General features: G+C 38.7%; 2 protein-coding genes across 3 annotated transcripts in view; one reads left to right on the plus strand and one right to left on the minus strand.

Annotated features, from left to right (window-relative positions):
- Positions 1–5,725, plus strand: part of btf3 (basic transcription factor 3) — an 8,346-nt gene extending 2,621 nt beyond the window's left edge. For both annotated transcript variants that reach the window (XM_032539679.1, XM_032539678.1), the window contains exons 3-6: positions 213–326; positions 437–638; positions 2,094–2,156; positions 5,194–5,725. In XM_032539679.1, coding sequence (XP_032395570.1) covers positions 213–326; positions 437–638; positions 2,094–2,156; positions 5,194–5,240 — 426 coding nt within the window. In that variant the 3' untranslated portion in view covers positions 5,241–5,725. The remainder of the gene's footprint in view (positions 1–212; positions 327–436; positions 639–2,093; positions 2,157–5,193) is intronic.
- An 897-nt stretch (positions 5,726–6,622) lies between these two features.
- On the minus strand, positions 6,623–12,584 carry ankra2 (ankyrin repeat, family A (RFXANK-like), 2). The gene is made up of 9 exons (XM_032539677.1): positions 12,457–12,584; positions 11,839–12,177; positions 11,031–11,189; positions 10,869–10,934; positions 10,091–10,188; positions 9,866–9,991; positions 9,609–9,675; positions 9,360–9,440; positions 6,623–7,842 (listed from the first exon to the last, which is right to left on the minus strand). Exons 2-9 carry the CDS (start codon positions 12,119–12,121, stop codon positions 7,787–7,789), a joined length of 936 nt encoding a protein of 311 aa, XP_032395568.1. The 5' UTR covers positions 12,122–12,177; positions 12,457–12,584; the 3' UTR covers positions 6,623–7,786.
- Between the last annotated feature and the right edge of the window lie 407 nt (positions 12,585–12,991).

Here is a 12,991-nt window from a genome sequence, read left to right on the forward strand (position 1 = left end):
ATATATATATATATATATAAAAGATATTTTGCTTTACAAAGCAGCAGTCTATTTTTTATGAAGAAGTGTACTGTGGGCCAGAGAGCTACTCAGCTTTAAGGCCCATATCCCATAAGTCCCAAGTCCAGCCTACATGTTATGGATACAGAAGATGATGCATTAATAAATCATTAAGAACTGACAGAAAGTTGTTTGTATGAATGTCTCCATAGGGGAGTGCCCGCAGAAAGAAGAAGGTTGTACACAGAACAGCAACCGCAGATGACAAGAAGCTCCAGTTCTCCTTAAAGAAACTCGGCGTTAACAATATCTCTGGGATTGAGGAGGTAGGTGCAACCTTTTGGCCCAGCTTTGGCCCACTGTGATCTCAGGTGCATCTGTTTCAGCACTGCCCGTCATTTTGTCCTTAACAGTATAAAACGGTGGTCTGTTACAGGTTAACATGTTTACAAATCAAGGGACAGTCATCCACTTCAACAATCCCAAAGTGCAGGCATCCCTCGCAGCTAACACCTTCACCATCACTGGCCACGCTGAGACCAAGCAGCTGACCGAGATGCTGCCGGGCATCCTGAACCAGCTGGGAGCCGACAGCCTGACCAGCCTCAGGAGACTTGCTGAGGCCCTGCCCAAACAGGGTCAGTAACCTCATAATCATGCTAAAGTAGAGGTGTGACCAGATCTCGTCAGATTAAAAGCCGCCTGTAAGACCCAGCATTAGAGAGCGCGCTCTCAGTCTCTCTCTCTCTCCCGAGACACACACGTTGTTCTCTCAATACATCCGTGGTCTGCGTGCAGTTCACTGTGGCACTGTCTCGTGCAGACCTCTCTCTCTCTCTCTCTGTCCTTTTTAAAATGAGTCGGGAAGCGGAAAGCAAAACCTAACTTTATTTTTACTGATATTAAACAAATAAATGTTCTCTGTTTGTCCTATAAGGGTCATAAATCAATACTAGAGTAGCCTATTATTGTACTGCTGCAATGAATAAAATGCAGAGGAGGAGAAAAGAGCATCCGTCTTCAAAAAAATTGTCTGTTGGGTGTTTGATGGTAATTATTTGTGCTTTAGAATCACTGTGAAACAATAACAGAGATTATTTTTCTCTGTCACTGTACAATGACGAATTCAAGTACAAAACAGCTGGTCTCAACTGCTGCCAGAAAACGCTTGGTTATGTTGTAACCTTGGTTCTGAGTGAAGAGACTCTCTTTCCACCGTACATATTGTGACCATGTAACTGTTAGTTATACAGTTACACACATTTGAGTTTGCTGTTTTTTTTACTTTGTGACTTTTAATTGAATAAAGGACAGTTTTTACAGGCATTTCTTTAGTGAAGTAAAAAAAAAGTAGCGTTAAAGTCTCGTCTCAATCTGGTGAACCCAGTCTTGTGTGGCCTCATCTCGTGAGCTGGGTGTCTCAGCACACTCGTATGCTGAAGCGTGTTCAAACATGGTGAATAGAGTCCCAGCACCTAACGCGCTATAGATTCATGGCTGGAATTTCCTTTTAGTCAAACTCGTTTAAAGAGAAGAACCTTGCCCTCAGAATTTAACCTCCATTGATTCTGATCATTTAAACTGTTCTTCATGCTACTTACTAGGGCGGCACAGTATTTTTTTTTTTTTTATCGCCATGGCAATATTAACTGGCTCAATAAACACATCGCGAAAGGCTGCACGCCAAGATTTTTCCTGTTAGTTGACAAATGTAACTGTCAGGGCGCCCAGATAGCTCAGTTGGTAGAGCGGGCGCCCATATATCGAGGTGTACTCCTCGATGCAGCGGGCTGGGGTTTGACTCCGACCTGCGGCCCTTCACTGCATGTCCCACCCCCCCTCTCCCCCCATTCATTGATTCAGCCATGCTGTCAATAAAGGCCTAAAAATGCCCCAAAAATAATCTTTTTCAGTGGTGCCTTTTTATATCAGTGTTCAATAAAAGAATGTTAGAAATGATTTCCTTTTTATTTGTCATGTTCTAGCAGAATGACCAAGGACACTTTAATATTTGTTTATTTCAAGTAATATCGTTAGAGTAGAGTTATATACGTATTTTCCCTACTTCTTACCAATGTTTCCTGTTCTTGCAGCTGCAGATGGAAAGGCGCCGATTGCAACAGTAGAAGAAGAAGATGAAGATGATGACGTTCCAGGTGAGTGCTTATGTGGCGGGTCCTTTTAATATCATTCTGTTGCTTCCCAGCGGACAAACACACCAGCCAGGAAGCTAAGTAATGTACAGCTGTGTGCGCCCTCGTTGGTCGGTTTTAGAAACAAACCGTAGCAGCTCCTGTGTTCTGTAAGGTAAAACGACCATTTCTGTCAAAGGAGTCTGGTGGCCTTGAATAGAGAAAAATGTGTTTTAGCCACCTAAAAAATAGTATATCCATTTAAGTTTACGCAAGATTTTCACCCCTTTACAGTGTTTACTTTTTTTTTTAAATTAGCAGTGGGGGCAGGTCTGTGTCGTCGTCCCCTCAGCCCCAAACAATTATATTTATTAACCTATATTCATTTTCTTTTTGTTCATTATTTTCAGTTGTGATTGAACTGTATTTTTTGAGGAACTATAAGGCGCTTAACATCTACAACAGGTCTACCAAATCTTACAAGACATTCTTAATAGGGAAACCAAAACCCAAATGACTACATCTATAGTTGTTGAAGCCATTACACTATTTCCAATTAATATTGTATTACACTGACTCATTTACCGTTTTAATGTTTCCGGACGTTTGATATCAGGACGATGAGCTGACAGAACTGACAAGTTAAACGTTAGAACTGACCCACCGTGGTGACGTTTTTGGTGGAGCTGTTCATTTAATAGTCGACTCGGAAGAAGGTCAGCGTTTTGACGATAAACTACATCAACACAACAGTATGTGGAGTTCAACTGGACGGCCCCCATGACCTCTGAATAGTTCTCGTTGTTGTTAAATTGCAACATGAGCGGCCATCAACAGGAGGTGTATTATGTCAACTGGATAATATTAAAAGCAACCACGACTACATTGTGCGTCTGCCTGATTTCTGATACCGTGGCAGCAGAGATTTTGCCATGGCCAGCCGCCACTACAAAATAACTATTGAGGAAACACTGCTTTACCTTGCCATTGTCCATTTACGACGGGAACTAAAGCTAAAGCCCCCAGACTCCATTGACAAAAACAGAAGTTAGACCTCACAGAACACGGGAGCTAGCTGCTACCGTTACCGTTGCCTAGTGTTGCGTCCACAGCAGTAATATTACATTGCTTTTCTCCGGCATTATGTCCAAACTTGGCACAGCTAACATCGACTCAGCTAGTTCACGTTATTCATAACTGATTAACTCGTTGTGGTAACCCACATCCCTGCTTTTAGCCAAGGCCGAGTGGGCGTTTCCATTTGGAAAACCCAGAAAAATAACGCAGATGGACTCTGCCTTTTAAACTGTCCATGCATCAGTTCCACCATTAACAATAAACGATTACTTGAACATGTTATAATTCAAATGTGGTCGTCTTGTAGGGGAGGGAATCTCTTGGCACCTCACGATTCAATATTTATTTATGTACATTTCCATGCCTGATTTTAAAAATGTCATATAAATCTGAGTTTGTTACTAAGTTTGCTAATCACTTCCTAGACAAAGCAGCTAGATCAAGCTTAGATTTTGACACACATTTGTTACACACACGTTTGATGAAATGAAATGTTTTGTCTACTGGAGTTTTTATTTTATCACTTCATGTTTAAGCGTTAAACATGCTAGTGAAAGTCCCCTTCTCTCACAGTGATCTTCCATGTCAGAGGCTCAGTCATGTTTAAAGGTGGATGACTGGTTTCTTACAGGGGTCATACATTTTGAAAAAACTTGAAAATAAGAAGACTCAAAGTTTTGGAAAAGTCAAGGATTTTTTTTAATTCTTTTTTTTTTTTTTTTGTTTTTTTACAAAGTAATATGTTCGTCTTAACCTTAACATTCTATTCGGGGCGCAATATTACAAATTCCACTATGAAACACATACATTGTCATTCATTTTATTGTTAAACCTCTGAGGGTAAACGTTAACCGATTTTTTTACTCTTATTGTATAATGTCGACTGAGATTTTCAGTCAGGGAAACTTGCCGCAAAGTCATGGAATAGTATTGGTTAAAATGCGTATGAACCCAGTTCCTAGAACATGAACCATGAGGTGGTCAGATGTAATGTGATAAAGTAGATGAACAGCCTATATGTGTTTTGCCTAATTATTTAATGCTTGTCCTATTAGATTTTATATATACATACATACATACATTTAATTTTGTTTTCCTTTTGGACATTTTAGTGTTTTTTTTTTTTTTTTCTGTACTCTTGCCTAAATTCTAAGTTGTTGTCCATTCTCCCACCCTCATTGTCTTGCGTCAAACGCCTTTGTGGTCTCATGTGGAAATGCTCCCTCGCACTCTTCCATTATGAGGCAAGGTCTCTTTCTCCCCTCTGTCAGTTCAATAAGCATGGCAGGTTTGTTTTCTTTTGGCTTGTGAAAGGGTTCATTTAAAGGGAATTCATCGATGACTTTAAAATAAAAATGGTTTGTGTTTGAATCTCATGTCTGTTGTTTATAAGATCTTAAGATCGAGGTTTGGATCACACACATGAGGTTGCCATTACAATAATCTCAACTTTTCCCAGGACATCTCTCCCTGCAGCCCCAGCTCTCACTAACGTAACAGACAATTACACATGTATTCAGCAATGGGGCAGTTGAAGCCTGATGGTACAGGGGTTAACAGTCATCCCCATCATGTTGTTGTTGGAGTTAAGTTTCCTTTTTGTTCTCCCACTGAAGGAACATGTTTACTCAGACCTTTTGAATTGTTTCCATTTTAACCCTCGACCCTTTTGAGCCAAAAACGTTGAAAGGCAGATTTCTCACATTTCATGGAGCAATTGAAGCCAATTTTTTGGATGCTTCACGCCATCATTTTTACAGCTGCTCTCAGTAGTTGCGAGGGCCTCATCTGTGGAACACATTGTAAGAGTGGAGCCGGGGGGGGGATGAGCAAATCATTTGGATTGCATTCCACCTAGTATCACGTTTCGGATAAACACGCTTTTCCTGAATTGTGCTTTGGCACCTCACTGTCATTTGTGTGGATTGACATGGCTTTCTCCAGGACTCAAATCAATTTACCACTGAATCTTTTGTTGTTTCAGACCTGGTGGAGAATTTTGATGAAGCGTCTAAGGATGAGGCTAACTAGAGGAAATGGGACTCCCTGAAGTGTCAAAACTTGACAGGACCATGTGAGGCATGAGATGTTGTTCTATTTGGAGAGGTGGAAAGTTGATTGTTAAAATACCTGAGAGAAGATGGATAATCTGTCAACTTTCGGCTGTGAGCATTCTGTCAAATGTGCAACACCTGGGGGGGAAAAAAGTACTTGCCTACTCTTAAGGGAATTATTTTTGAGTACCCTTTATAGAATAGTACTCTTAATTATTAAAAAACAGGAGTAGCAGTATTTAAGCCGAATGTATTTTAGTACTCATTCCACTTCTTTTCCACCCGACTCCCCAAACCATTGTTGTGCTGTGTATGTCCAGTAAGAGTGAGATATTGTGTGTAAAACTTGGCGTACAAGTCTCCCGCTGTGCATCTTTTTCCTCCATTTTACTGAACCTTAATTCGTTGTGGCCTCACTCCAACCACCATATCTGGAATCAAATAAACCTTTGCTACTGTCAATTAATAGCCCAAATTTCTGTTTTTTTCACTTCACACTTATGTCCACAGCTGAAATACTTTAGTTATACTTCTGTTAATTGCTCAGCATCATCAAGTGTGAAGCTTGATCTCTGGCCAGACTGATTGTGTGCTTTTCTTTTCACATAGTTTCTATATCTGCAGCGCGTTTTGTGTATTTGGTCGTGTGTGTGTATGCAGCACATTTGCTAAATACTAAAAAGGAATGCTTTCTTAATTTGCTTTGTCTAGTTGCATGTGTAAAATAAAGTTGGTTTGATGGCCCGTCGGCCACCATAGTTAAATGAGCACTTAACTGAAATATCTCGCGTAAATTTAAATAAGTGAAGCAATTTTGTTCCTCTCACTGCTTGAATCCCGAATGCATCGAGAGGTAAAGGATGTCAGATAATGTATAGATGTTACCTATTTTCTCAAACACTATAATGATGTAGATCCAAATAAGACATTACAAGAAAGACAAAATATGCAACCACAAAATTGTGTTAAAAAAATTTAAAAAAAATACATTTTTGGTATGTTATCAGATTCTTGGCTCATAACTATAATCCTATAGCTTTACATTATGCGATAGACTTTTCCCCTGCTTCTATATAAAACCACTTGACAGCTATTACATATTTATAGTCTCCCCATGACTGTGACTCTGTTGAATGCAGTTGAAAAAGATCTTTTAATTAAATATCAGTGACTACAAACAGTGGTTTGACCTTTTCAACTTGCTGTCTGTTAAATATCTGTACAGGATGGGTGTTACAGAGGTCAGTACAAGTTATTTGTTGATACGCCACCTTTGACTGGTGTAAAACACTAGCACCATCATACAGTGGCTAACAGCACCACAATAACCTTGTGGGACATTTTAAATGATGTCTTTTAAAATTCACTACACATCAGTGGACATTGCTATCACAATACACATGCGTCAATATGAGAATTCTACCGCATTACAACAGAAAAAATAAATAAAGTCGGTATAACCAAAACACAGATGTTCAAGATCAGCAAACAGCCGGTACTGTGTGCATTCCAGTCTGTAAGAACGGATTTCCAGTCCACCCACTGCAGTCTTCATAAGTGAATGAGCCACAGACGTGTGCTTGGGCTCACTATGAAGACCAGACGGTAGGAGCACGAGGCAGTTTAACAGATTACATTAATATTCTTTTACTCATAAAAACGGTTTCTTATAATGGTTAATAAGTTAAAAAAAAACACTTGCCACTACGAGAATAGGTTGGAACAGCCAATGATTGCATGTAATGTAATATACGATATTAAAAGTCCAAACAAACCCTACGTGTTTTAGGTAAAGCTAACTTAATCCTACCCTGCTCTCCACATTTGGCAGCACACTGAAGGTGGAGTGCAGTGCATGCTGGGTTGAAGCTTTGTTTTACATTGGTGCTCATAAGTGTATGAACCCATGCTAAAGTTGACTAAAAAGAGGAATAAAAAAATAATTCCTTAATTTAAAAAAAAAAAGGAAAAATCCAACCTTTAAGGACACAAATCTTCTCTTTGAACAAATTATGTATAGTAAATAAATCTTCCTTAAAATACAGGGGGCATGAGTACAGACATCCTTCATGCCCCTATGTTTTAAGGAAGATTTATTAATTTACTATACATAATTCGTTCACAAAGAAAATTGGTGTTCTTAAAGGTTGTATTTTTCCTAAATTTTTAAATTAAGGCATTAAGGTCAATTTCCAAAAGAGATCTTTTTAATTCCTGTTTTTAGTCAACTTTAGCATGGATGTGCACCATGAGCACCACTGTATGTCCAGATCAGATATGCTACTGCTGCATTTAATGTGAAAAGTGTAAAGAGTAAAACAGTTTGAAAGAGTTAAAATTGAAAATTCACGCAGTGCAAAGCTTCATGTGCATTATGGCAACAAAATAACATTATGTTAACTGTGTTAGAATATCACTTAATGGAACAAAATATTCCTGTTGGCTGACAGCGGGGGGGTGCTACATGATTGCCCGGCGCCGAGCATCGCCCCTTCAGGATTTGTTTTCCTCAAGTGTCACAGTTCATTCTCTGATTCCCATCAGTAACTTGAGTAAGTGCGCCTCCATCACCTGTTGAACTGAACAGAGAAGCATGCAGTATGTGATTGAACAGAACAGGGCTGCAACTAATGATTGTCATTATCGATAAGCCTGTTGATTATTTTCTAGATGAATCGTCTGGTCTATAAAATGTCAGAAAATAGTTAGAAATGTCCATCCTATTTTCCCAAAGTCCAAGGTGATGTCTTTAAATGTATTTTGTCAGTCCAAAACTAAAGACTTTAAAATGATACTGATATATGCTAACGATAAAAGCAAGAAATCTTCACACATGAAGCTAAACGCAGCATTTTCTACCATTTTTGCATTAAAAAATCACTATGACAATCGCTTATCAAAATATTTGTTGGTTCTTTTTCTGTTGATCGATTTGTTGACTAATTGTTGCAGCTCTTGAACAAAACGGTGTCCTTTCAAAGTGAATTTGTATGAACACTTTAAAATGGGATTTGGCAAGCTCCAAGCTGCCTCCTTCTCAATCTGTGCTTTCCACTTGATGTTTCATCAGGAGGATGAAACATATTTTTTGGCAGAATTGTGAGATTAGTTATTGAGTAGTAAATAAGTAAAATATTTTTAGTGAGCCTTTATTTGGGAAAAAAAAAAGTCAATGTCTAAGATTATATTATATAGTCAATGACATGATTCACCACTGCCTGTGGTGGGGAGTTATGAGTAGACATGATGTTTCAAGGGATGATGACAGTTTGATAACTCAGTTTGAACAGTGGAGAAAGTTCTCTTGTCCACATAAGAACTATTTAGGCTCAGACTATGGTTGCGTCTGAAATTGCATATTCTGCACTACATACAATGTATACTATCGTTCAACATACTTTTGTGTACATAAACAGTAATGTAGGGCCGGGCAATATATCGATGTATCGATATTGCATTATGAGACTAGATATCGTCTTAGATTTTGGAATATCGTAATATGGTAAGTGTTGTCTTTACCTGTAAAGTAATGTAATTTTCTGAACTTAGACTGTTCTAGCTGTTCTATTATTTAAATTTACCCACTAAGTCATTAAATAATTTGTGTAAATAACATTTTGTTAAAGCACCAATAGTCAACCATACATTATTGTCGCATTATCTACATTGAGGTATTTGGTCAAGAATATCGTGATATTTGATTTTCTCTATATTGCCCAGCCGTACAGTATTGTGTATCTATTCCGATGCACTAAGCTGTAATTTCCATCATCACTTCCTGTGAGCCTCGTTGCAATTGAAAACAAGTAACCATGGAAACCCCTGCCGACCTTGGCGTTGACGCGCCTTGGTTTCTCTCTGTTTGAACGTTGTCGTTACTAACGCATTGCATTGTGAGAATATTTATGCCGGCGTAGTGTCCATTACTGGACACTATTACATTACATTACATTATTTACCGGAAATAGTATGAAATTCACGTACTATTGGTTTCATACTAAGGACATACTAAAAAATGTCACAAGCTGTTTCAGCTACTAAATAGCATGTTAGTATGGAATTTTGGATGCAGCCTATGTGTTCAATTTACACATACCATTCCGGTGGCCCATAGCCACAGCCATGTCCATCGCATTGAATCCAGAATCTGACTCAGTGGTAGGATCAGCACCACTCTCTGGAACACAAGCAACATACCACAACTTTATTATGGTACATGTTAGACACACCACAACCAAAATCATTGCTACGTTTATCCTCTGTAAGAAATAGTAACACAGCTGGATAATTCTGGCAATAGGTATTACTTTGAATTAAAAAAAAAAAAAAAAAGTGTCTTCCTCACCTAACAAGATTTCAACACAGCGCACATGGTTCCCATGGACAGCGTACAGCAAAGGGGCTCCTCCGTTCTGAAGCCCACAGAAGGAATATTACAACAGGCCACATATGCCGATGATCACAGAGCTTCATTTCACATCCTCAACATTAAGACCCTAGCACAAAGTGAGTGAAGGATCTACATTATAGCATTTTTTGCTGCGGTTGTTATTCTACTTAAGCAGATCCAGTAAACATGTGACAAAAGCTTTGTATTCATACCCAGTCGTATTCATTGACATCGACCCCACAGTCAATGAGCATCTTCACAATATCAGTGTATCCCTTACTGCAGGCCAAGGACAGAGCACTTTCCCTCCCTTTGGCCAGGAGGTTGGGGTCGGCAGCCTACAGCCAAGAATGATACATATCAGTAAATAAATAAAGAGAGCATGCTCTGATATACTGAAACCATGAGTTATGAATGATATGTAATGTTTTCCACACATTTTGGAGCAGAAACTCGACCACAGCGATTTGTCCATGTGCAGCTGCCCACATCAGGGGGGTAAAGCCTTCTTCATCTTGGAGGTTGATAACAGTCTCTGTTAAAAAGATACATTAAAGATTTACTTAAACCAATCACAAAATGTATTTTCATCCTCATACCCACGTATCCTGTGCAGGAGTGCAGCAGGGCAAGACTAATATCTGTAATATTTTAAATGCAATGAAGATATGACTTTTCTTAATGTTTACTCTGTCTTCAAAATATGTTATGTAGGTGTTAGGAAACATTATTAGACAGTGTATCTTCTATGTAATTACATGATATTACTTTCATTATATATCAAATACCATTTCTTGTTTAGCATGTGATTCATGTGAAATAAATATATCAGAGCTGAAACAATAAGTCAGAGGTTTTTTCAAAACCATTTCATAATTAAATAATCATTTAAGTGCATCTGCTGCTTCCTAAATTTGAGTATTTTTAAAAAAAATCTTATATGACAGTAAAGTACATCTGTTTTTATTATTATTATTATTAGGCCAACAAAAGAAATTTAAAGACATCACCTTGGACTTTGGGGAAATTGTAGAGGCTGTTTTTCACAATTTTCTGACATTTTATAGATTTAAAATAGTAATAATCAAATTAAAATAAGTAAGTTAGTTAGTTGCAGCATTAAACACCAGTGGTTATGAGTGTTGTTTTAGATAATATCATCACTGCGTGACTATGAGACATTCTACCCATTTGACGACCCAATGGGCTGATTACCTTGTTCAATTCTGCTGGCCAGAAACACCATTTCACCCTGAGCTGCAAGCTGATGAATGGACAAAGCTGAGAGGAAAAATATACATGTATTGATTAACATTTTGACTTGATTCTTGTTAGAGACATTATATTAAATAAAGTCAAAACAACTGTGGTACTTACAATGCACCAAAAGAGGTGTGGAAGAAACCTCATTGCCACGGTGTTTATTGGTGAGGGTGGTGGACTGCTTGATGGGGGAGAAATGTTTGGTGGTGGATGGCGTATAAACATGGCGCACTTGTATCCCCGGGGAAGGTGAGGTCTGGATGTTGCACTCAGCTGAAAGAGAAGAATTTAGTCAGTGGTGTAGTCTACGTGATACGCAGGTATTCGCAGTATACCCACTAAGGAAGCTCCAGGATTTCCATATACCCACTTGCCCAATGACACACAACAACAGACTTTCCATTATCAATTTAATAGGTTTTTATTTGTCATTTGGGGGTTTTCTCCCCTTCCAATAGGTTAAATAAAGGTACTCCCACCGTAATTTGTTGCATTCAAATGTGTAGTTTACATATACATACAGTATATATACAGTATGTAAACTGCATCTGTTTTTATTATTATTAGGCCAACAAAAGAAGACATTTAAAGACATCACCTTGGGCTTTGGGGAAATTGGAGTAGACATTTCACAATTTTATGACATTTTATAGATTTAAAATAATAATAATCAACTTAGAATAAGGTTAGTTGCAGTTTAAACACAAGTGGTTACGAGTGTTGTAGGCCAGTATGAATGGCCTATACACATATACATATATATATATATATATATATATATATATATATACATACATATACATGTATTGTTGTACAGTATAGCCACTACCATACCCCACTGAATTTAGTGTCGAGTAAGTTCAAACAAGTTCCAGCTTCGTACATCAGACATTATCACTAGATAGCCAATTTGAACTCTTACCTTTGAATAAAACGGAAGCCACCTCCAGATCTGAGTTGACCTGGTCCTGGATGTTCTTGCTGTCCTCCTCGTTGAGCGACTTGACAAATCTTGAGCAAACATTCATGTCAAAGCGGTTGGGCAGGATGAACTTGATGCCCATGGCCACATTTTGGGCGCCCGTGTCAACTGGGCTCGCTCCAACCGACTGCTCAGTCTTGATGGCACTCAAGTCCGGCATTACGCAGATCCCCTCCATGTCCTCTGCGGACCCACCGGAGGCGGACACGGTAACGTTGTCCATCCTCGGATTTACTCACCGAGCTGTCACACCGAGATTGAACTGAAGCCAGCGCACACCTGAAAACCAAAAACAAATCGGTCGTTAATCTCATTTCACATTAACTATAGCGTTGACGTTGCCTAACACTGGCTGACAATGCTAATCTATACACAGCAGGTCGTAATATTAAATGCCTAATAGGCTGTCTGCTAGCTAGCTATCGGCTAGCTGTTGTTGTTGTTGTCTTAACCTTCCCGTTAGTCACGTAAACAAACCGTGCTAAACGCATTTGAACATGGAAGCACATTTTTCTTTTAAAAGGGCTGTTATTAATGATGAATTAAGAAAGGTCTTACTCGATAAGTCATTGTTTTATTTAAATATCCTCATGCGGTCAATCCTCTTTTTTTGGGTATTTTGATATATTTACGCATGCGCAATTGGTTGCGTCCAGAACCGGGTGCATCCACTATTTACCTCCCCCTTTTTAGTTCCGTTGTCGTGCTAGTTGCCCTATGAGAGGAAGTGTTCTTTTGCTGGGAAAGAAGAAACGTCTCCGTATTCAACATGGTTAGCATGATCTGCAGTAATGTTTAATCGTGTGAATCTGTTGTTGAGTTTGTGTGACTCTGTGTATTTGTTAAGTTCTATGTAGCCACACAGGCCTATCTGGGGACAGTAAATCAGTAAATCAGTAGATTAACAATGCTGTGTGGTATTAGTTTAACATACTTGTCCCTACACAACTAAAAATAAAATATGTACAATATACAATACTCCATGGGAGGGCAAATAGAAAGAGGATACGTTTTCTGCCGGGTTGACAATTGCCGTCTGACATGTTTGTTCACCTATATTGTTCGCTGGGAAAAATAAAACTTTTCCATAGTC

Source organism: Etheostoma spectabile, chromosome 16 (genome assembly GCF_008692095.1).
Source record: "Etheostoma spectabile isolate EspeVRDwgs_2016 chromosome 16, UIUC_Espe_1.0, whole genome shotgun sequence".
Taxonomy (NCBI): Eukaryota; Metazoa; Chordata; class Actinopteri; order Perciformes; family Percidae; genus Etheostoma; species Etheostoma spectabile.

What these genes read in the sequence shown, in the direction of transcription:
- ankra2 (XM_032539677.1), bottom strand. Translation starts at nt 12,121, where the DNA reads ATGGACAACGTTACCGTGTCCGCCTCCGGTGGGTCCGCAGAGGACATG. An exon ending in CACACCTCTTTTGGTGCATT is followed by an intron (nt 10,935 to 11,030) that starts GTAAGTACCACA and finishes TTTTCCTCTCAG; the next exon opens with CTTTGTCCATTCATCAGCTT. An exon ending in GGCTATGGGCCACCGGAATG is followed by an intron (nt 7,843 to 9,359) that starts GTATGTGTAAAT and finishes TTCTCTGTTCAG; the next exon opens with TTCAACAGGTGATGGAGGCG.